At 41.0% G+C, this 25,445-nt stretch overlaps 1 protein-coding gene across 4 annotated transcripts in view; it reads right to left on the bottom strand.

Annotated features, from left to right (window-relative positions):
- Positions 1–2,555: 2,555 nt before the first annotated feature.
- Positions 2,556–25,445, bottom strand: part of SPPL2B (signal peptide peptidase like 2B) — a 128,188-nt gene continuing 105,298 nt past the window's right edge. For 3 of the 4 annotated variants that reach the window (XM_030540830.1, XM_030540832.1, XM_030540831.1), the window contains 11 exons: positions 23,260–23,399; positions 22,320–22,462; positions 20,982–21,078; positions 20,587–20,703; positions 17,657–17,738; positions 16,178–16,252; positions 15,990–16,052; positions 14,351–14,450; positions 12,815–12,892; positions 7,993–8,153; positions 2,556–2,934 (listed from right to left, as the gene is read on the bottom strand). In XM_030540830.1, coding sequence (XP_030396690.1) covers positions 2,620–2,934; positions 7,993–8,153; positions 12,815–12,892; positions 14,351–14,450; positions 15,990–16,052; positions 16,178–16,252; positions 17,657–17,738; positions 20,587–20,703; positions 20,982–21,078; positions 22,320–22,462; positions 23,260–23,399 — 1,371 coding nt within the window. In that variant the 3' untranslated portion in view covers positions 2,556–2,619. Of the gene's footprint in view, positions 2,935–7,925; positions 8,154–12,814; positions 12,893–14,350; positions 14,451–15,989; positions 16,053–16,177; positions 16,253–17,656; positions 17,739–20,586; positions 20,704–20,981; positions 21,079–22,319; positions 22,463–23,259; positions 23,400–25,445 lie in introns of all 4 variants that reach the window. The other variant, XM_030540833.1, reaches the window with a different exon arrangement.

Raw genomic sequence — 25,445 nt, 5'->3', positions numbered from 1 at the left:
TTGTTTGTTTATAAATGTTTAATATACATATTTATAAAATGGCTTAAATTAAGGCATCATCCAGCTGGCTGAAGTGTCCAACACAAGCATCTCTGTCACTCTGCATGACTAAAAGCTGGTTCAGCTTACCCTCAGCAAAAACAACATTGCTCATAAAGGAGAAGAGGAAATAAAATAGGTAAAATCTCTTTAGTATTGTTCAAAACATGTTGCATTCAGTTAATTTGAAAACCAAATCTGAACACACTACAGACTTCAGGACTCGGAAAACCTTTCAAGAAACTCACCATCATTTCAGCCAGAGTTGAGTCAACTTGCAGACAGAGCCCAGTTAAGGTCATCAAGGCTTAGACAGAAGATGGTAAACTTCTGAACCCACAGGGTAGTTTTACAGAAAGCCTCTAATATTCTGGAAAATCAATATTGTCCATTTAACATGAAACAGTAAAGGGAAAGCGGTTACAGTCTAAAAGACACAGCATAAACTTTCAGAAGGCCTATTCAAAGGAAGGAAAACAGAAACAGAATCATCACGTACAGCTGCCAACTGAAAGCCTTTCAAAACTTGATCCAAAAGGCCAACTGGAGCTTAATATTAATACATTTTTTGGGTCCACTGAGGCTACACTCTTGAAAGTGTCACACTATGTCTTGCAATAATTCTTCTCTCAGAAGAAGTGTATTTATTAAGTGGCAGATGGATGGCCCTCTCCATTGAGTTGAAGATTATATTCTATTTCCAGGATATCAACAGGTTCCTGAAAACCTTGTTAATTGCATTTAAAATGCAAGGTTTTTTTGAATGGATTGGAATGTTTATAATTAAAATAAAGAATGTGCATGTCTTAGAAATAAATCAAATGGCTCTGATCAGTAAATTCTTAAACAGAATAGATTCTACATAATATTTATAATTAACAAAAGTTAATCTGACAACTTTGCCCCTCTGTATGTGCAACAGGTGTGCAAAGAAGCGAGTCAGGTTGCACAAGAGATGCCTACGTTTTGAATATTGAAAAGCTGCACTGGCAACTTATGAACAACACCTAATCTTGTTAAAGCTGAATAGACTTTAGTCTCCCTAAACTTCATTGTGGAGATGCAGCTCTCCCATTGCATGGTAGGGCATCTATTCCACAGTTCTAGCACAAGTGAAGGTGGCTACAGCCTCATTCTAAAACCTTGCAGGTCACACTTTGAACACTCCTAGGACAAAAACAAAACCTGACTTGTGGCAGCTGACCAGTTATAAAGAGGTTGCAAACCATGAACAGCTGCACCACAAGCTCTCCTTTGAAGAGAACTTCAGACTTTTCTTCAGCAATGGGCCAAGTCTGCACTACAAAGTTTTCTCAGCATAGCTATGTTGGCCAAGGTAAGAACCCCCTCCCTGCAGTCGACCCAAGTGTAGATGCAGCTATGACAACACAAGAGTGCTTCAGTCGGCACAGCTAATGTAATTTGGGGAGGTGGTGTTACTGAAAACTGAAAAAACCCTTCTGTGTGCATATGCTGCATTTACACTAGAAGTTTTTGTCAACATAGCTATACTGATATAGCAATACCAGCAAAATATTTGTAATGTAGATAAACCCATAGAAATCAAAGTTATATTCATAAAAATAATAATAAGCAGAGATTCAAAGAAACCAGCTGAACATCCTAAATCAATGTCAGTAATTAAAGTCTCCTGCAGACCACTCTGCTAGACCACTAAGTTGTGCAGAATGTTACTATTTGTGATCTGATTTATCTGGTAAATAAGGATGTGGGGTGCTTTTAAAACCAAACCAAACCAAAAACCAAACCAAAAAACATCAAAGATACTTCGAGTAAGCTTGTCTACTGTGTATTATTCTGCAAGGTCCACTCAGTGAAGGTTTTATTTCAAAGAGAGACCCTAGAATTCATAGGAGTGCTTACAGTGCTTACTGGAGATCAATGCATCCTGCCTTTTAAACTAGAATATCATCCAACCCAGGCACCTGGAAGTGGAAAAAAAAAATGTTGAGGAAAGAGATGCATTTAATGCACCATGGTAAAACAAATCCTTTCAGAAGGCTGACAATTTAACCAGTTCTCAACATTTCCTGAGTGTCAATTTATACGAAACCATTCACTTGATTCAATGGCTTTTACAAGCAGAAATTTAAAAGTATCAAGGAGGGAAAATCTATAAAACTACAGTATTTCTCCCCTCTCAGCATTGTAGCAGACTTGTCCAATGCTTATCCTCCACATTAATCTACAATATACTAAAGAAGCACAGCAGCCACACAAGCCCAGAGTACTGTATAAATAAAAATTCTTAATATTACCCTAGTATAATGAAATAGGAAAGGTAAAAGGCATCTAAGTAATCAAATGATCACTGAAATTTATACATCAGAATTTTTGTAAAGCACCATATTTCAGAAAGCTGTTTGAAATGTATAGCTCTATCTGAAGTCAAAGGCAGAATATCTTTGCATTTGATGATCAGATTCCCAGTGAGGTTCCTCAATGAATGTGAACACTACTGAACAAGTCTACATACTGGTTTTCTGATTTTATGTGGGGAAGTTTGGTGATTGGGGGGGGACGGGGGGGAGGGGAAGAGAGGATTTCCTATTTCATCATCTAATCCAGCTGGTTCTTTTCTACTGTTAGGCTCTTGCTTTCAGGATCATTCTTGTTCTGACTGTTTTGTTGTTCTATTTGTGGGATGGAAATTTGTGGCTGTTCTGCTCGAATGCTGGGATTGGTCAGCTCCTTGGTATTCAAGTTAGGCAGCTCCTCTGCACACTGGGAAGGGTTATTTCGATCATCTGCATGGAGCGTGGGGTTGGTCATTTGTTGTTCTGCTTCTTGTTGAGATGCTGGTGCATTCGTATCTTTGCGGGGGTTAGGGCAACTGACAGGAGCCAGCACCAAGGGAGGATGAGGTAGGTCTTTCTGTTAGAAAAAAATAAATAAATCATTTTTAGGACGATGTGCAGTGAGTAACATGAGCTACTATTGCTACTAAGAGCAATTTAAACCATAATTTCTCAAAACAAGCTAGTTTTTACAGGAGACCAATCATTATACTGAATGGCCAACAGCAATTACACAATGGCCTTTTGGTGAAGGAGTTCAAAAACATGAACTGAAGCGCACTGAAAGGAGAAGGATTACTTGCTGTGCAACTGCAGTTAATTCAAATCATCCCTAATTGTTGCAAGATTTGCACATCTATTCTCTGGGCAGGTCCCACTGAGTAACAAAACACAGTGGGAGAATGCTCTCTGAGGAATTTAATTAAATGCTTAAAGCCTATAGGCTCATTATCTCTGACTGATATGGGAAGCACTCTCAGCTCTCTTCCTGTTTACCTGCCATGGTGACAGCTGCTTCCCATCCTCCCTAATAATAAACAACAGCTGGCACTTTTCTGGCACAGATCACCAGATCTCAAAGTATTTTAACATCAATTAAGCTTCACAATTCCCCTAAGACATTTTATTCTCGTTTTACAGTTGAGGAACTGAGGTAAAAGATATGTTAAGTAACAACCCAAGTTCACAAAGTACCCAGATGAGAAATTAACCCCCTGCCCCAAGCTCTACCCATTAGGTCCTATCTCTAACTTTTCCTTTCTACTGGAGAGTAATCAAATTTAAGGGATACATATTCAATACAGATAATGTCCCAAACATCTGGATAGCAGTAGCCATTTGTTTTAAATCCTTTACTAGTGATTTGCTCTGGTGTTCCCCATGATTAGGTGTCTTTAACAGACTACCTGTAAGATGGTTTATTGGTTTTCTCCGTTGTGTTTCATTTTTATCATTTGCATCACGAGGGCTCAAGTTTGGTTCCTGTAGTATGTTCTCTTAAATAGAACAAGCCCTCTCCTCCTTTCAGCCCTTGTCTATCATTTCTATATACGCTCTTCCTACCTGAATTGCCATTTGACTTGTACATTTAATTCCAACAAGCTTCTTCAAACTTAAAGGTCAAGCTTCCTATACATAACCAACTCAAACTCAACCTGCCTATTAGCTCTGTGCCTGGCATTTGTGTAGACCAGAGATGGGCAAAGCCCACTTTATAGCCATCATTAACCTCAATGTAGAGAATACAGATTCTAACAAACCATCTTCATCTGAACACTCACGTTGAACTAATCTGCAATGGGCTGCACCCCTTTCTAAGGATGTTAGTGAGGGCTTTATTTTACACAAATCAGCTGCAGTTTTGCACTCAACAAGTTTCCAGTGTGGCCTTCAGATATGAAAAGTTTGGCTACCAAAGGGATATAGATACTAAATACAAATTGTGGGTATCAGCAGGATTTAAACAAAGGATTTAAAATTCATTCCACAATGTATCTTTATGGTTATTCATTTTCTCCCTATTCTCATACCTTGAACTGCCTACAGAATAAGGTGACTATATTTAAAAATAAAAAAAGAGAAAGACTTTTGTAGAAACATTCTGGGGCCATGAAAATAATCAAGGACTAAAGTGTTTGTTTTTTAAAGTGTGCTGGTGTTATTACTGCCAGCTTCTGACCCAACAGTTGCATAATTCTCCGAGGGGAGTATTTTTCATAATAACTTAGGCCTGGTCTACACTATGCGTTTAAACCGAATTTAGCAGCGTTAAACCGATTTAACCCTGCACCCGTCCACACAACGAGGCCCTTTATAGCGATATAAAGGGCTCTTTAAACCGGTTTCTGTACTCCTCCCCGACAAGAGTAGCAGCCCTGAAATTGGTATTGCCATGTCGGATTAGGGTTAGTGTGACCACATATCAACGGTATTGGCCTCCGGGTGGTATCCCACAGTGCACCATTGTGACTGCTCTGGAAAGCAATCTGAACTCAAATGCAGTGGCCAGGTAGACAGGAAAAGCCCCACGAACTTTTGAATTTCATTTCCTGTTTGCCCAGCGTGGAGCGCTGATCAGCATGGGTGGCGATGCAGTCCCAAATCCAAAAAGAGCTCCAGCGTGAACCGTATGGGAGATACTGGATCTGATCACTATATGGGGAGACAAATCTGTTCTATCAGAGCTCCATTACAGAAGACGAAATGACAAAGGATTTGAAAAAAATCTTCAGGCTATGATACAGAGTCCACAGCACAGTGCTGTGTGATAAGCGTAACGGAAAGCCAAAGAATCAAATGGATGCTCATGGAGGGAGGGAGGGGGTACTGAGGACTCCAGCTATCCCACAGTCCCTGCAGTTTCCGAAAAGCATTTGCATTCTTGGCTGAGCTCCCAATGCCTGAAGTGTCAAAATCATTTTCCCGGGTGTTTCAGGGTATATGTCGTCAATTTACACCCTTCCCTCCCCCTCCCGAAAGAAAAGGGGAAAAAAACATTTCTCACCTTTTTTCAGTGTCACCCTATGTCTACTGCATGCTGCTGGTAGACGGGGTGCTGCAGCGCTGAACACTAGCATCTCCTTCCCAGTGGATAGCAGTCATATTGTACTGTCTGCCATCATCATCATCAGTCCATGAGTGCTCCTGGCTGGCCTCGTTGAGGTCGGCCGGGGGCGCCTGGGTAAAAATGGGAATGACTCCCGGTCATTCCTGGCAGATGGTACAGAATGGCTGGTAACCATCCTCATCATAGCAACTGGAGGCTGAGCTCTATCAGCCCCCTGCTTTCATGTCTAAAGAAAAGATTCTGTACTGCCTGGACTATCATAGCAGCTGGAAGCTGCCTCCCCCTCATTTTATCTCACTAAAAAGTCAATGTTTCTTATTCCTGCATTCTTTATTACTTCATCACACAATTGTGGGGGACACTGCCACGGTAGCCCAGGAGGGTTGGGGGAGGAGGGAAGCAACGGGTGGGGTTGTTGCAGGGTACCCCCTAGAATGGCATGCAGCTCATCATTTCTGCGGGATCTCTGGGGCTCTGACACGGAGCGGCTGTGCTCTCTGGTTCTCTAGTATACTTGCCCCATATTCTACGCAGGACTGACTCTATTTTTAGACAAAACATAAAGGAGGAAATGACCTGGGGAATCATTCCCATTTTCGTCCATGTGCCCCTGGCTGACCTCAGCGAGGTCAGTCAGGAGCACCCATGACAGCAACAGACGGTACAGAACGACTGATAACTGTCATCTCATCGCTAATTTACAATGGCATGGCAGACGGTGCAATAGGGATGGTAACCATCTGCTACCTTGCAAAGGCAAATGAATGCTGCTTTGTAGCACTGCAGTACTGTGTCTGTCAGCAGCATCCAGTACACATACGGTGACAGTGACAAAAGGCTAAACGGGCTCCATGGTTGCCATGCTATGGCGTCTGCTAGGGCAATCCAGGGAAAAAGGGCGCGAAATGATTGTCTGCCGTTGCTTTCATGGAGGAAGAATTGAGTGATGACATTTACCCAGAATCACCCGCGACACTGTTTTGGACCCATCATGCATTGGGATCTCAACTCAGAATTCCAATGGGCGGGGGAGACTGCGGGAGCTATGGGATAGCTACTCACAGTGCAACGCTCCGGAAATCGACACTAGCCTTGGTACATGGACGCACACTGCCAAATTAATCTGCTTAATGTGGCCGCGTGCACTCAACTTTATATAATCTGTTTTACAAAACTGGTTTATGTAAAATCGGAATAATGCTGTAGCGTAGACATACCGTTAGTGTTCTGAGTGAGGCCTGGGTGTACACTTCCAAATGTATAACTATGTCAGCTGAGTATATGAAAAAATAAATCACAATCCTAATTGACATAGCTATGCTGGCAAAAGTCCAAGTGTAGACACAGTTAGACAGATAGCTTGGTTCAATCAGGGAACTGGCATAAGCTACATCAGCAAAAGAACTCCTGTCAGTATAAGCTACGTCTCCACTAGGTTGGTGTGCCAGTATAGTTATGCTGATATACACCTCTACCTCGATATAACGCTGTCCTCGGGAGCCAAAAAACCTTACCGCGTTATAGGTGAAACTGTGTTATATCGAACTTGCTTTGATCCACCGGAGTGCGCAGCCCCGCCCCCCCAGAGCGCTACTTTACCACGTTATATCCGAATTCGTGTTATATTGGGTCACATTATATCGAGGTAGAGGTGTAGTTATACTGGCAAACCCTTTGTGGTATAGACAAGGCCTGAGTTTATCATGAAACTGACGAACTGACTAACATTCACTCTGAGCAAAAGAACTGCTTTGATACTGGACTTGTCTCTTCACTCCAAATGCTGTTTATCACATTGAACTCTCATTCCATTGGGCAGTGTTTCCTGGTGAATACACAATAAATTATACTCTGTATGGGAATACATCTTGAACAGCAAAAGAATCGTTCTAAAATAAACAAATACAAAAACAAATCCACAAGTGTTTTGACTTAAGTGAAAAACCAGGATGTTTCAGGAGCTTGTGGGACACCCTATGAAAAATCTAGTCTCTTTCCGCAGGATCTTGAACTGATTTGCTGCATCTCTACCCCTATATTAAATATCTGTTCTATGAATTATCCCTTACTATGAGATACCTACTCCCTTCATTTAACTTGCAACAAAGAATTTAACAGATTAGCCTAAAGGTGACAATTTAAGATTCTAAATTAACTCTCTACCTCCCTAACTCCTTTTGTTAACCTGCAAAAAGATCCTTGCAATTCTTCATATTCATGGAAGTTACTTGATGAAGTTATAATTAATAAAACACACAATAAAGCTATTTGTCACAAATACCAAGACTTACAGCAGGATCAGGGTGGATAGGTAGGGACTGATCTACTTTATACTGGTTAGTTTTAGTGGCTACAAACATTAAAGCAGAAAATTCTAAGACTCATGTTATACAATTGCTAAAGCCTGAAAAGACTCTTTAGGACCAAAACATGAACATTAAATGAATGCAAAATATCAAGTTCTTTGTTTTGTTGGATAGTACTACAATATTTTACTCAACTTTAATTCTATTTAGGATTTATAATATTAGTATTTCTTGAAGACACTCATATCAAACTGGTATTCACCGCAAAGCCGCTGCCCGTCCAGAACATTGCAAGCTCCTTACGCCAAAGAGCCACAGCAAAGCTAGTGATAAGAGTACAGGGCACCAAGTAGAGCAGAGCTGGCTGACCCATCTGCATCAATGCCAAGGCTACAAAGGTCACCAGAAGGCCAATGCCATATGCTAAAAGGAGATAAAAATAACAAAAGAAAATAATTCAGAAACAGCTCTGGTCAAGAATGGCAGCACAATTATCTAGAAAAACATTCTAATGATAGCTTCCTTCAGTTAGCAGTATGAAGCTGCTTTTATAGTGCTTTGCAGACTTCCCTAAATACCACCACTCTGTGTCCAACATTCATTCAGGATTACTCTTTGCTAAACATGGAAAGATTATCTGCTAGACCAGGGGTGGGCAAACTACAGCTCAGGGGCTGAACCGGCCCTTCCAATGTTTTCATCTGGCCCTTGAGCTCCTGCTAACGAGAGGGGTCAGGGGCGTGCCCCGTTCCGCTGTGTGGCTCCCAAGAGCAGTGGCATGTCCCTCCTCTGGCTCCTGCGTACAGGGGCAGCCAGAGGGCGCCGCATGCTGCCCCCGCCCCAAGCACCACCCCTGCAGCTCCCATTGGCTGCAGCTCACAGCCAATGGGAGATGCAGGGGTAGCGCCTGCGGACAGGGCAGCATGCAGAACTGCCTAGCCGCACCTCTGCGTAGGACCCGGAAGGGGAACATGCTGCTGTTTCCGGGAGCTGCTTCAGGTAAGTGCCACCCGGAGCCTGTAACCCTGATGTCCTCCCGTGCCCCAACCCTCTGCCTCAGCTCTGATCCCCCTCCCACTCTCCGAACCCCTCTGTCCCAGCTTGGAGCACCCTTCTGCACGCCCAACTCCTCATCCCGAGCCCCACCCCAGAGCCCGCACCCCCAGCAGGAGCCCTTACGCCATCCCGCACCCCAACCTCTAATTCCATGAGCCTGCCATACAATTTCCATACTCAGATGTGGCCCTCGGGTGAAAAAGGTTTCTCACCCCTGTGCTAGACTATGAGACATTGTCTTTCAGTGAAACAGGACAAAAAGAAGCGTGATCCAGTTGTGCAGTATTTGTGGTTCAATTAACTCAATATCTAGAGCAATTTTACAGAGGCAAAATAAATCAATGAAACATTTTATTAAATCACTTGAGTTTAAAAAAATAAAAAAAAAAATAAAAAAAAAGCAAAAAAGGCCTTGTATTTCAACCGTACAATATTTTAATTGCAACAAAGAAATACTGCCTGATCACTATAACCAGCACATCTTGTGATTTGGAAGTGCTTGGCTTTTCACTCACGTTCTTGGGCATCACTGCAACATCATTAAACAGATACCTAGCTGTGTTTGTGATGGGGTATACCAGGCCCTCTGTGGCCCCTTGCTGGAGGCCCTGGGATCCTATTACACCCTGCTCTAGGAAAGGAACAGTAAAGATGGGTCCTCCAGGCCTGGCTATAGAGGCCTCACAGAAGCAGCCAGTCAGAGCCCAGCAGGCTCAGATAAAAGGAGCTGCAGGACCTTAGCAGGACAGTTCCTGGCTGAGACCGGAGGGGCAAGGAAGGGTGCTCCTCTCTGGCCAAAGGAGCTCGAGGAATCACCAGCGTTTGGTTCTGGCTGCATTTGCTTAAGCTGTGAGGGAGATGAGCTGAGAACTTTAACTTGAGCTAAGGGATGGCGATAAATGGGCTACATGGGAAGAGGCCCAGGGAATTAGCAGCATCAAACAGAAGTGAGGGCATATGGCTGCTGTTTATGGGCCCTTGGGTTGCAACAGAGCATAGTGGGCATGCCTGGATTCCCCCACCGATCACTGGCCGCTATGGGGAGCCCCGGGTCCTTTAAAGCGCAGCTGGAGCCCTGCTGCTGCTGGGATAGCAGCGGCAGGGCTCTGGTGGTGATTTAAAGGGCCTGGGGCTCCCCACAGTGACAGGAGCACTAGGCTCTTTAAATCCCCACCCAAGTCCAGCTGCTGGAGCACTGGGGCTCTGGCAGCTGGGCTCTGGCAGGAATTTAAAGGGCCAGAGGCCCTTTAAATCCCTGCCCAAGCCCAGCTGCTAGAGCTCTGGAGGTGATTTAAAGGGCCTGGGACTCCCTGCAGTGGCCAGAGCACCGGACCCTTTAAATCCCTGCCTGAGCCTGGCTGCTGGAGCTCCAACACTGATTAAAGGGCCCTGGGCTCCCCGCACCAGCTGGAGCCCTGGGCTCTTTAAAATCACCACCACTATTAAGGTACACTCAGAGCCACGGGGCAGGCTCTGCGCATGCATGACTGGTAAGAGTACTGCTGTAAAAATATCTGAGCGAAGGCGCGAGGACACACCAACACCTGGAGTGGAGCACCCACAGGAACACTCATCTATCAAAGAAGGATATTAAGTTGGTTTGGCATTATTTGTTCTTGACAAATCTGTGCTGACTATTCCTTATAACCCTATTACCCTTACAAATGGATTGTTTAATAATTTGCTCCAGTATCTTTCTAGGTGTTGAAGTCAGGCTGCCTGGTCTATAATTCCATGGTTCTTCCTTTTTCCCCCCTTTTAAAGACAGATACTATGTTTGCCCATCTCCAATCTTTCAGAACTTTTCCCAATCTCCAGGAGTACTCAAGATAATTGCTAACAGTTCCAAGACTGCTTTAGCTAGTTCCTTAAGTACCAGAGGATGAATTTCATCAGAATCTGCAGACATAGAATCAGAGAACTGGAAGGGACCTTGAGATGTCATCTAGTACAGTTCCCTGCACTCACGGCAGGACTGAGTATTATCTAGACCATCCTTGACAGGTGTCTGTATAATCTACTCTTAAAAATCTCTAGTGATGGAGATTCCACAACCTCCCTAGGCAATTTATTGCAGTGCTTAACCACCCTGACAGTTTTGAAGTTTTTCCTAATGTCCAGCCTAAATCTCTCTTACTGCAATTTAAGCCCATTGCTTCTTGTCTTATCCTCAGAAGTTAAGAACAATAATTTTTCTCCCTCCTCCTTGTAACAACCTTTTAGGTACTTGAAAACTTATCATGTCCCCTCTCAATCTTCTCTTTTCTAGACCAAACAAACTCAATTTTTTCAATGTTCCCTCACAGGTCATGTTTTCTAGACTTTAGTTGCTCTTCTCTGGACTTTCTCCAATTTGTCCACATCTTTTCTGAAATGTGGCACCCAGAACTGGACACAATACTCCAGTTGAGGCCTAATCGGCACGTAGTAGAGCAGAAGAATTACTTCTCATGTCTTGCTTACAACATTTCTGCTAATATATCCCAGGATGATGTTTGCTTTTTTTGCAATAGTGTTACACTGTTGAATCATATTTAGCTTGTGGTCCACTATTGCCCCCAGATCCCTTTTCACAGTACTCCTTCCTAGGCAGTCATTTCCCATTCTGTATGTGTGCAACTGATTGTTCCTTCCTAAGTGGAGTACTTTGCATTTGTCCTTTTTGAATTTCATCCTATTGACTTCAGACCATTTATCCAGTTTGTCCAGATCATTTTGAATAATAATCTATCCTCCAAAGACATGAATATATCTAACTTATCTAAATATTGTTTAACTTGTTCCTTCCCTGTTTTGGCTTGCATTTCTTCCCCCGATTGTTAATATTAATTTTGTTGAGTATCTGGTCATCATGAACCTTTTTAGTCAAAACTGAAGCAAAATAAGCATTAAGCACCTCAGATTTCTCGATGTCATCAGTTAATAGTTATTAAGGTTAGATTAAATATATTGAATAAAGCCAAAAGTCAACCAACCCAACAGCCTCCCAAAAGTGTCAGACATCACTCCTCATGCAGGGCAAAATAAAAAATTGAGCTTTGAAGCAAAGTTTTATCAAATTAGGAGGTGGCAAATTCATTCACAACCTTTCCTGAAATTGAACCTCCTAATATTTCAGATCATCTTTTTAAAATGCCTTATCTCTATCTCAAATTTGAAGAAACTTTCTTCCCCCTCCATTAGCAGAGAACCACAAAGGATAAGTTGCAGCTCACTGGGTTAGTCAATCAACTGAGGGCAGGTCTAGACTACCGACTGACGATCTAACTTACATCACTCGGAGTGTGAAAAAGACACCCCCCTGAGCAATGCAAGTTACAGCGACTTAAGCGCTGTCCACAACAACATAGCTTCTGTCTCTCGTGGAGGTGGTGTAATTATGCTGATGGGAAAGTGCTTTCCCATCAGCACAGAGCGTCTTTACAAGATGCAGTGCAGCGCTGATGTAGCACTTCTAGTGTAGACCGGCTCTCAGTGTTGTCAAAAAAAAAAAAAATGAAAAAAAATCAGACCTTTAAAAAAAAGCTAGTATTATCTATGAAGACACTACCATCTCTACAATTTAATTTAATCTAATTTAACAGAGGTCAATTACAGATTTTTTGCAGGCACACAGTTTAAGACTGAAGTCAAGAAGACAAGCACTAAACCTGAATTCTCTCATGTAATAAATGCAATTTGAAAGGTTCACTAACAAGAAAATTACAATGATAAGAAAGAATAAGTGTATCCCAAGCACACATAAAACCACTGTAATTCAACCAAAGGGTTCTGGTGAGGGTGTAAATCATAACAAAGGGCTTACTCTCTAGTTTGGACAGACATGTGTTATGCTAGATGAGCTAGGGTTCAAAGGTCCAACCTCAAAAGTAGTACAGTTTTTATTTATTTATTTTAAACTGCTTCACTGCTTGATTGTTGAAAGCAAGATAAGAGTTGAAAAGCAAGCTACGTAATATGAGAGCTCTGGCTTTGCTTTTCCAGGGACTGCACTACCTGCTGTGTAGAAATACCAGGGTCATACATACCTATAGTGCAGGCTACAAAATAGACTCTGGAGGATTGCACCTGAATATCAAACCTATGGCAGTAGGCTACCAGTAAGCCTAGGGAAGTAAAGAAAAGTTGAACAGTTTTTAAACACATACACACTAATTGTAAGATGCATGGAACGTAGTGCCCTATCAAGGTGTTTATAAGATGGCCCCCCACTGTGTTAAATTTCCTGCCTAATAAGCTGTGCTCTACCATCCTGATATGACTCATGAGAATGCACAACTCATGGAACAGAAGATATGCACTTCTACATAAACTACTGAATAAGAAACTTGACATCTGTCAGTAAACAACAGACAGTCCATATGCAACATAAAGAACTGCATACAAGCAGCATTAACAGTGACAGCAAACATAACTTGTGCCCTTTGCACTGTGGATTTCTATACTAGTGCATATAGTGGTAATTTATGGCTTATATCTGTGTCCTTAAGGCTCAGTTCAAGATCTGGGCCATATTACCGTACAGGGCAGTCCAAATTATTAACAACTCAAATTTTCTTCAGTCCAAAGTAAGCGGACTTGACAACATCTCCAATTAATAATCAAAATATGAATAGCAGAGTTCAGAATGTGCATATGAAATTTTCCTCATTAATGCTCATCTCCATTGTAGGTCCCAGGATATTAGCGAGAGAAGGTGGGTGTGGTAATATCTTGTACTGGACCAGCTTCTATTGGTGAGAGAGACAAGCTCAAAACTTGATTCCCTCAACCAACAGAAGTTGGTCCAAAAAAAGATATTACCTCACCCACATACCTGTTGTACTAATTTTCTTGAAACTCAGCTTACTACTTAGATCCCAGCAAGATCAATTAGGCAAGCCAGTTGTGACATTACTATCTTCTCTCATTGTTATGTGTGTGCAAAATTTCTTATAGGATCATAATAAACTTAAAAAAAAATTATACATTATTAAAAAATGAGTGTATCAATTTTGGTGAAACGGAAAAAAAAAACCCTAACAATTTTGAATTAAGAGCAGCAGAAATTTCAGATCAATGAAACTGAAAGGCCACAAATTTAAAACTGTAAGAGGATTAAAACAAAACAAAAAACAAACAAACAACACATTTATCCCGTGTACCCAATGAAACAAGAGATCATTAAGGCTAAAAGTTAGCACAATTAAAATATCAGCTATTTATATGGTTAATAAAAACATCCAGTTACATTAGCTAGGATGCAAAATTTAAGAGTATAAATGCTCATGTTTCAGGACATAAGCCAACCACCGCCTGCACCCCTTTAAATTTCTCGACTTCCCTGCATGCACAAGTCTCATCATAACACCAAATTCATATAGATTCTTCTCATTTAACTTGTCTGTTAAGAGAAGCAAACAGAGCAGAGCCAAAGGAAAAAGGGGTATGTTTATGAATACACCAGCTTGGGAGAGGTCAGGTCAAATTTACCACTTGGGAGTGGGAATTGAGGGAGAAGGGAGACGTGTCAATAAGAACTTTTCCCTTTGCATCATATTGCTTAGGAAAACAATCAGAAATACCTGGAACTAAGATGTCTCCAAATCCTAGGAGGGAAAAAGGCCTGTCACAAAGAGCCAACGGTGAAAAGTTCAGCCTTGGAACCTTCAGGACCATGGGGAGCTTGGAAATGAGAGAAGACATGTTTTATAAAGTAGAAAGGTTACACCCATGTACTGATAGTATCAAATACGTCTGTCTTGTCATACTGGGTATGCAGACTTTAAACATATGAAACCTACATATATGAGTGAGTATTATCTGAGCGTTATTCTTCATTTTACTGAGCTCCCTTGAACAGGGCGGATTGATTAAAATCACCAAGCAGAAAATCTCGCTTTAAATCATTGATTTTAAACCTGCTGAACATTTGTATTTTGTAATTATTTTCCTAAAGAAAAGGTGGTTCTCGGTGGTTTGTATAATTTGGTATTTTTTGCTAACCAGGAGGATACATTGTAGCTATATACATTTATTTAAGAATTATATTGCTTCCCATTCATCTATTCAGATTCTTAAGTTTTACATTTATTATTATACGAGAAAATGGTGACTAATACACTTATTTGCTAGATGATTTTTTTTTAAACTTGGAATTTGTGTCAAGCTGCATGTGTGTGGAAACTGAAAATCAATTAAAAATCCAAAACCCAAGCATTTGAAATATATTTTACCTAGTTAAATAAAACTACCTCCAATGAGCTGGATATATAAACTTACCTTTTTTTTTCCTTAACATGTTTTGCATTTAAAACTAACTCCTATTAAACAAAGGAAATATTATCTGTAGTTAGTGAAGTGAACTGATTGTTTCTGGTCACCATGTCTCTTCAAGATTTTAGAATTAGTAGATCTCATTGTCTTATATCTTATTTTAATTCATAGATGGGAAAAAGAAAACAAGCTTTCCTACTTTTTCAACTCTCATTCGGTTTCTCAGCTTTGAATTAACTAGTTATCAAATTGAACTAGTCGAATAAACCAAAATGAGGAAACACTCTTCTGCCCCCTCAGAGAAGACTATTCCTCCCAAAAGTTAACTGAGCACTTCAACAAATTTTGATTCTAGCTGCTTAGACAATGACTTCCACCAGTTCAGTGACTTTCTTAAAATCTTGGAAAAAAAACATGTACTGTTTGAAGATTTTTTTTTTTAAACTTAAATGATTTTTATTTAAATGGACTACGTAAGTGATGAATAGCTTGTGCCACTCATTGCTCTGCACACCAAAAGCCATATCTTCCTTACTACACTGTGCTTTTTCATGTCATGGTAGCGTGCATATTGTTCTGACCATGGAAATGGAAGAAATACACCTACCTCGGTAGATATTAACAATATTAAATATTATTATGGTTACACAGTTCTTTGCAAATACAGCAGCATATAAATTTCCCTGCATTAAAAACTTACAATTCAAGATGTGACGACATTGGACCTACTGAAGAAAGTTACTTAAAATTTTACGTCTGAGAATGCTGTGGATTCCCATGAAGCTCTGCAGTGCTTTATATTTCCACGCCAAATATTTTTGAAACTAGCAGCACTAGAAGTGCCAGGCCATTTCAGCAGCTCTTTGTGGTCTGACTCTTTCAGAAGCTGAAAGCCTCATAGGTTAATAGCTGGTAGATAGTCTCATATTTTCAAAATGCATACAGTACCTTTTCATGAGTGGCAGAGTCAGTCGGGCCCGCAGCCACCTCCACCATTATACTCTGCCCTGTCTAAAGAAAAAAGAGAGGAAACTGTAAACCGGCATGTCTGGATAATCTAAGAACAACACATAGAAATATGCTGTTGGGTTACAGTCTATTCTGAACAGCAAGTACTGGAGACACACTGTATATACCTTTGTTAGAAAAGGTGTGATGAATACGAAGAACACATCATACACAAAAAGAACCATCAGGAGCAAGGTGCAACCCTGGGGGAAAGATGAGAGCTACAGTGAATATTTTATTTATTCTGTGCTAGCTAATGGAAATAAATTTACAGTTAGCAGTTCAAGAGTATTCAGTTTACAAGATTTATTCAATATACTCATGTATTTCCCTGAATTCAACTCTGCACAAATATAACATATGTCCCTGCATACAATGTATAACTGTGTTATCCTTCAGACATGACACTGTACACTTCCTCCCAATAGAATTCCTGCCATGAAATATGCTTGCTCTATGAAGTCTAAATATGCTGCAATTTTGATTTGTTAGGAATTATGGGAAAGCTCTGGAGGACAGATTCTGCTAGACAGCAGTAGCTATAACACTATCCTGGCCAATCTGTGCTGGGCCTCTGACAGTAGTTTTCACCCAGTCAAGTTGCCCATCTTCCTAGCCCAGTGAGAAAATCTGCTATGGCAGCCACTTACAGTAAGAGATGGAGGGGTCAGTCTGACCTAGAATGATCAGCTGGAGGACACAAACATTCCACTGAAAAGAAGAGGAAAGTCAAGATCTGGGATAGTACCCAATTCAGAGACGTGGGACCCATAAAAACCAAAGCACATTCCACACCCCTATTGTATGTTTTTACATAGTCCAAACAATGAGAATGTTGCCAGGATACAAAAAGGAGTAATACAACAGGGATATATCAGCGAGGGAATCTGCATCATGGGAACAAACTCTTCATAGACAAATGAAAGCTCCAATGATGAATTTTACAAAAATTAAAAGAACATTCATGTGAGACTGCACCGTGAAATGATGGGTTTGTTTTTCTTTTCTCCTTCAGAAGCTCTTCTAAGTGTAACAGTCCGAGGCCTAAAGAACTATGCTGGGGGCTCTGGCAAGGGTCATCCTGATCAGACATCAAGATTCAAGACGTTTGTAGATGTGTCTAGAAAGATAATCTAGCAATCGCAACAGGTACAAATCTGACTCCACTTACGCACTTGGACAGTCCAAGATCCAATATGAATACTCTGGCCCTTCAAGTGTCTTTTTGTCTCCATGAATCTGAAAGCTATGGAAGAATCTAAAGCGGAGCACTGCATCAATGGTAGAGAGGGCACAAGCACATTTCGTTCTTATCCCTTTGTCCTGGTCCTGCATGGACACCCCTTTCCCAAAATCTTACCTCACACTTATATGATAGTAGTTGGTACTTTCAGATAGGGGCTATTTTCTGTTAGCGGCCAGCTCTCTACTGAATGTCAGGCCATTTGATTTCTCAAATTTCTTTGTCCACGTTTACCCCAATCCACACACAGCACAAGTTAAAACCAGAAATGTGTTTCCAAATCAATGTGTGTAATCAAAAACTGCCCTTTCATACACCATGTCTGAGCAGGTTCTTTATTTTGGCACTTGCACGGTTTCCATACCTTGAATGTAGGTAGGCGGATTGTTTTCAGCATGTAAAGGCAGAAGGCGATTCCTAGAGCATCTTGCAAAACCCATGCCCACCTAGAGAGACAAGAACGTTACCTTCCTGCAGGAGGCACAAAAAGAGCCAATCCAAATCAGGCTCTCTCAACCACATTCGGAATAGTTGCTTACCACCAGTTTGGGCAAAGAACGCATGTTACATAGACACATTATTAGTGTTATCTTTTTCTCTCTTTTGAATTAACCTTTATAATAGGCTAAAAAACTGAGACAGATGTAAAATTTAGTACCTAGTGCCTTATCTGTTATGACAATAAGGAAAACTGTAGTAGATACTGTGCATTTTGTGCATGCCAATTAAGTCTATGAAAACTAATTAACTTCTGTAGTTGTCTTCAGGGCTGCCTCCAGGTTTTTTGCTGCCCCAAGCAAAAAAGAAAAAAGGGTGGGGCCGGAGTGCTGCCCCTTGAAAAGTGCCACCTCGAAAGAGCCGGAATGCTGCCCCTTGAAAAGGGCCGCCCCAAGCACATACTTGGAATGCTGGTGCCTAGAGCGGCCCTAGTTGTCTTCTACCCACATACCCCTCCTCCACTTTCTGTCAAGAGCCTAGAACCTGGATATCAAAACAGACCGAGAAAGACTATTAAACATTCATTGCCAGTACACAGTTTTTAATCACTGTGACCTTTTCAATAAGTTAGTGTGTTTGTGAAAGCTATTACTGTTTGCAGTGCTACTGAAGAGAAATTATAATTTATATAGTGAGCTATTACATCATACTATATATTTAAAATGCATTTCTAATGTCAAGTTGGGGTATTTCATGTATTTATATTGATACAATCTAGGAAAAAATTTTCATATTTCTGCCTGTATTTAATCCAAATTCAATTTTGCAACTTTACCTGTAGACCTATTGAGGATTAGCAAGGAAGTAACAAACATGAGAATAAAAAGGACATTGTATTATAAAACATACTTTGTTCATTTATTTTGGCAGATACAATTTAGCTTTATTTATTTGCAGTAATACCAATAAATGTGCTTCAGTACTGAATTCTTAGTAACATGAGACCTCATCACAACAATCTGCTATTTGCTGAGAAGTAGGGAGAGACCATGAGGTGTTTGGTTCAGCTGTATGTACTAACTGGGATAATTTAAAATGAACTGCTCAAAAGTTTGCCACTATTAAAAGAACAGGAACTTATCTACAGCAATCTGTATTTAGGTAAGTTACACTGGGTCTTATCTTGGCTCCTCTGCATGCTGTAAAAGCTTATATTCTTACAGAGAGTCAAATATTTTCATTTTATCTGATCATATCAGTTCAGTTACTGTTCCAAATTTCTAGGTAGCCAAGAATAATTTTACTTTAGGGGAAAAAACCAACCATGTGTCCCAAGCCCAGAAATCTACATAGCAATGAAACAGACCTGCAGCCCGAGCCTGGGGAACCCGAATTGGCTGGCACAGGCCTTCTGCAAGTGTCTAGTTGCTGTGTAGAGATACCCATAAAGGTCTGCAGTGCTTTAACTAAGTGGCTCTCAATCTTTCCATACTACTGTACCCCTTTCAGGAGTCTGATTTGTCTTGTGTACTCCAAGTTTAACCTCACTTAAAAACTACTTACAAAATCAGACATAAAAATACAAAAATGTTACAGCACGCTATTAGAACATAACATAAGAACGGCCATACTTGGTCAGACCAAAGGTTCACCTAGCCCAGTATCCTATCTTCTGACAGTGATCAATGCCAGGTGCTTCAGAGGGAATGAACAGAACAGGTAATCATCAAGTGATCTGTCCCGTGGCGCCCATTCCCAGCTTCTGGCAGACAGAGGCTAGAGACACCATCCCTGCCCATCTTGGCTAGTACAAGCCCCTAATCTCATTCCCATCCTGCCACTCCCAGCCATTCCTGCATTGTTCTTGCATTTTTATGCTGTTCCCACATGCAAAGACCTCAGATCCTGCAAATCCAGCAAGAGAGAGAGATATTCCCCCACGTTACTTCAAAAAAAAAAACAAACAACCAAAAATAACCCCCCAACAGTTGGTAATATATATATATATATATATATATATATATATATATATATATGGAAATGGAATTCAGACACAATTTTTATAGTAAATTGACGAGAGATTTGGCATTTTCCCACAAATTACAGCAGTTTGGTTTTTTTGCCCACCCAAACCCGCCCACAAAAAAAATACATTTTACTTGCTCCCACTATTATGGCAGTGGGTCCTGTGGGACCCGTGGGAGCCCAGTCCCACTGCAGAGTTCTAACATACAGATACTGCTGGCCAAAAGACTCTGAACTTGAGTGCATGAGGCACATGTGCACAGTTAGTGGAACATGCATACGGACAAGAACTCGAAGGAGAATTAGTAATTAAGTGATCTATACCAAATGAGTAATGGTTTTAACAACAGCCCAGATGAACCATTCCGAACAAACACCTGGAGCCACATATCCAAATCATGGGCCAGTCCTATATCCCTGTGCAGCACTGAGACTGGAGGAGGAGGATCCACCCAGCAGTGGAACTCATGGCCTAATTTCCATTCCCATTCTGGAAGGCTGAAGCCCTGCAAAGTGTAAGACCACCCAGGACCCCAGTGGCAGCACAATGTGCTGTGCCTATGAAAATCTAGCTTTGGTAGCAGGTATAGCTTTATGAACCATGGGTCTGTGGGCTCAGAATACAGTGCAGAGAAGAAGTACTCAGTTCCTGGAAGATGTGGTTGACAATTTCCTAAATTCTGCCTAAATTCTGCAGCCCCTCCTCCCTTCCTGAATTCTGGAGCAGTATCAACACAGGCTTTTGAGGGGGTCTGTTAACTTGTTCTCTTGGACAACACAAAGTATTCAGTATTACAGTGACTCAGTGTGGAAAGTAAAGCCTGGACTTACTGATCTTCATTTCTGAAGACTCCCCAAACCACACTAATAGAGATACAAAACACAGCCAGAAGCAACATCCGGACCTGCGGACGCTTGTGAAAATATGGCAAGTTGTTGTCAGGGATTCTGAAAGTGGAAAAGATACCATGTAAACATTAACAGACAAAGGGAATATCAAGGGCACTTTAGGTAAAGCTTTGAACAACATATAGGCATACTGGAAAACAACCACTCATACTGGCTCCTGACTTTTGGCACAATTACCCCTTTTCAGTTTAACATTTTTAATTTTGCAGCAACAATCCAAGTCTAACTCTGACCTAACACCCAAGGGAAGCATCACATACTCTAAGACTTCATGAAACACATTTTTTACTTTAAAAAGTATGCAAATGGTCAAATACCTGCACTTCCCCAATGGGAATCTTCTTACAAAGGGAGACAGACAACTGTAGAGACCAATGGAGGCAGCCAGGCAGAAAATCCCTATAATAACGTAGACTGAAAGAGTAAAATTAATAAGTGATGGTAGGATACCAGACACTGTCCCTCTCATCTCAACCATGTGGCTCTCCATATCTCCAGAAAAGAAAACCATATTAAAAAGTAGATTAAAAGCCATCATTGCTATCTAGTGAGATTACGCAGGTAAATGAAAAGTTACTTGTTCATGCAACACAACAGCCAGTGGTAAGGCAGGGAAGAGGTTGTTTACAGTTCTATAGATAAAAGGTTAAACTTCCAAGGGGATTCTGAAGTATTACTGTTTGCATCCAAGGTCTCTTACTACTCAAATATTGTTGAAGTCTATCTAGCTCATCTTCTGTTAGCTGCCCATTGCTCTTATGCAATAGACTTTGTTGCATGCAGTTATTAATAGATAAGCTGTATCTTGCAAATACTCAGCTGTCTGTCATTAAATTATACCAAAAAATGGACAGCTATTTACCACTTTACTGGTCACATATTAATTTGGTCACTGTGTGAGTTTTGGTAATCAGTTTTATTAATATGTTGATATAACAGGATTTTCTTATTCCATTCCTTACATAAAGATGGGGCATAAAAACATATTGCTCTACAAAGCCTTTAATGGTTATTAGCTGGAGCTCATTTCAGTGCATTAAACCTTCAAGCTACATTTCCAGGTCCCCTTCTGAAGTGATCATATAATTTAAAAGTAACTTTCTGAATTACATGATAAGTGTATTATGTATAAAATCTGATGCTACTTTCCATGTTTTAATAACATTAAAATAACTAACAGAAATCAGATTATACAATTCTATTACACAGAATTCTCCAGACAAGACCAAGAGCATAGGGCATTGAATTCCATATCTAAGTGGGGATTCATAGATTTTAAGGCCAAAAAGGACCATTATGATCCTCTAGTCTGAATGCTTCCATAACACCAGCAATACACGCATCAAGCCTAGAACTCATGGTTAAGCTACAGCAGATATTTTGGAACCTTGAATAAAAACTTCAAGCAATGGGGAATCCACCACGTCCAGTTCACCCCTAAAGAAATGTGGAAGTCCTTCAGAGCTACCAGAAGTAGTAAAAAGCACGTCTGTCACTGGAATAAGTAGATGAGACTCTAAACAAACGAATCTAACCTGTTTATGAACTGGTACCCATTTTTACAATCACTTTTCAAACTAGGCATGCACTTTAAAGGATAATAGTCTGACAGTGTAAAATAAGACAATTTTATAGAAATATAATTAAAAAAGCACCTAAGTGGTCATAGAAGAAATAAAGAAGGACCAGCATAGAGCAGCACATCACCACAAATACACAGATCATGATGGGAGTGACATCAACTGTTTCATCATCATGTTTTTCTGCCCCATCATCTCGTTTGTGCTTCATGTATCGCCTGAAAGAGAGCAGCATGTCTATAATCAGATCCTGCAGTGAACAGACAAAGGCTCCAATTCTTCATGGTGCACGACACAGGAAGATGAGGCAAGGGAGGAAGATGATGAGAATGGGACGACACTTGGGCCTGCATGAAGCCCCACTGAAGTCAATGGAGAACAACTTTTTCTTCTTAGGAAAGAGAATATGTAAAATTTCAGCAAAGGGTCTCAATGAACATAGTGTTTAAAAAATTAAATATTTAATATTTAAAAATATGAAGAGATGCTCAACACACGCTGCAAAACATTCACATTTTAGTCAACATTTGATTAAAAAATTTTTTGTATTTCTTGCACTAAAATTATCATTAGGTTGATAAATAAATCTCTCTAAATGAAATTATACTAGTAAGAAAAAAAAGTCATCTAAAATATCTTCTGTGAACTGAAAAACACCAAGAAAAGCCTAAAGGAGCCCTCACAGAGGCCTAGATAGGAAGACTAACATTTCAGCTGGATTCTTCTTTTTAATATTTTTAAAACATGCTCCAAATTTTTTCCTTGTAAACTGAGACACCAAAATACCGTAAATTCAAATTATACTGAAGTAACTCCAAAGGTCATTGTTAGGCTTGCTCATACATATATTTATCACTTTAGTGTTTTCCCATTTCAGACACACAAGCACAGCCACCCCAACAGCTGGAGGAGTGCTGCTTTGGGCTTCTCTGAATCATGTTTGCTAAGCATTCTTTGAACCATAACAGAACTCAGGAATATCTGCACAACATGGCACTCAATTTGCTCTACTTACTTTTTCACATCCCTGCTTCCTGCCCAATAGCCTCCAATTGCAACAGTGCCCACAGCCATTACAAAGATAATCACCATGTTATAGTCAAGAACAGGCTCATTTGGCGCATACATTGCCACCTTCACTGATCTGCCAAAACTCTGTAATGGAAACATGAAAATTACAAACTGTTTATAGTGTTTCAGCCTTATCAAAATCAACCATTTCTTTAAATCCAGTAAGATAATGTGAAAGTGCTTTGTCAATTCTGCACTCAGTCTTCAAACTGATGTTGACAGCTCCAGTGTTTGTGGCTGACTGTAGCAACATGACCCATGTCCTCCAAAAGAACCATGATGGGATTTTCAAAACTGCTCTGCATTGACTCAATTGCCTCAAAGTTAGAGGCTTTTGAAAATTCCCACCCTTCATGTCTTCTTACTTAGCCTCCTCCTCCCCAAAAGTAAGATTCTCCAGAGAGAAGTGGAGTAACTAAGGATGGCTACATTTCTGAAAGAAGTTAACCTGCGGACCTCAAGGAGAACAAACTATTGGCAGAATCTCCTTAGATGCCATTAACTTGATGATGACAATCTTGTACCCAGATAAAAGCTTCTATGCACATTCCCAAGGAAGAGCGGATCAAAAGCCCCTTTGATAAGAACTAAAAGAGGACTTTCCGTTTTTTGATGCAGTCAATAAGACACAAGGCCCAAAGCTATGCTGAGAGAGGTTATGTTACTTGTTTTCTTTACAAAAGCACTCTGAGGCCTTCTCTGCATAGGGGGTTTATTTCATACCAAGTTGACATGCACTAGTTGGCGTGCACTATGTAAGCCATACCAATAGTGTGTATATGGGATGGCTATGCCCTCTTTCAATTCACATCATTGCATACATGTGGTGGGGTCTTGTTGTATACCGGGGCAGGCAATCTATGGCACACGTGCCAAAGGCAGCACACAAGCTGATTTTCAGTGGCACTCACACTGCCCGGATCTTGGCCACCAGTATGGGGGGCTCTGCAGTTTAATTTTAAATGAAGCTTCTTAAATGTTTTAAAAATCTTATTTACTTTACATACGAACAATAGTTTAATTATATACTACAGACTTATAGAAAGAGACCTTCTAAAAACATTAAAAAATATTACTGGCACGCAAAGCCTTAAATTAGAACGAATAAATGAAGACTTGGCACACCACTGCTGAAAGGCTGCTTGATCCCTGTTGTATACTAACCTCAGCCTCACTACTAAGCAGTGTGTAATTGCTCTCATTGTGCATTGCAAATGCATAGTGGAAGCCAGGCAGAAGCCAGTGGAATTCTGGGACTTGGCATCAAATTTAAAAAATCCTATAATTCTGCTCTGTCCATCCCTTCCTTCTTCTCTTTCTGGGCAGACTAGTGCCAATTTCAAATTGCTGTAAGCCAGCATGGACCCGACAATGCACCATGGTGCTATGTTGGCAACCGTGAATACACAGGCTGTTTGACTTTATTTGTGCTCTCAAAGCTGAGTGGACTTGGTTCTGGACTTAACCTGCCACACTACCAAACAGATGATGTGGCTGCAGCAGCAGCAGCAGCGGAAAAAGGAGGATGAAGGAGACACTGAGGAACTGCTACTACAGGAGCTGTTCGTGGAGTAGTTTCACACAGAGCAGCACCATTTCTGGGTTCAGGAAACCAGAGTCGATTGGTGGAGAAGGATCATTCTCCAGATCTGGGATGACCAGCAGTGGTGGGAGAATTTCAGGATGGTGAAGGCAACCTTTTTTGAGATATGTGCTGAACTGCTCTGGAGCTGCAGCGGCAGCATACCAACTTTCAGCTCTCCATAGCTGTTGAGAAGTGGGTCACCCTTTCTGTCTGGAGGTTGGCCACCCCTGAACATTACCAGTCCATAGTCAACCAATTTGGCATAGGGAGACCAACTGTTGAGGCCATTGTTATGCAGGCGTGTGATGCCATGCCTAAGGTACTGTTGCACTGGTTATAAAGTTCGGTAATGCTTAGAAGATTACTGATGGCTTTGCATTCATGTGGCTCACAAAATTGTACTGAGGCAACAGATAGGACTCATGTGCCTATTGCAGAGGCGGGAAAACCACGGGACCGTCCTGCCTGACCCTTGAGCTCCCAGCTGGTGAGGCTAGTCCCCAGCCCCTCCCCTGCTGTCTCCCATCCCCTGCAGCCTCAGCTCG

The sequence above is a fragment of the Gopherus evgoodei genome, chromosome 22 (assembly GCF_007399415.2).
Source record: "Gopherus evgoodei ecotype Sinaloan lineage chromosome 22, rGopEvg1_v1.p, whole genome shotgun sequence".
Taxonomy (NCBI): Eukaryota; Metazoa; Chordata; order Testudines; family Testudinidae; genus Gopherus; species Gopherus evgoodei.
This window is presented reverse-complemented; position numbering and strand designations above follow the sequence as displayed.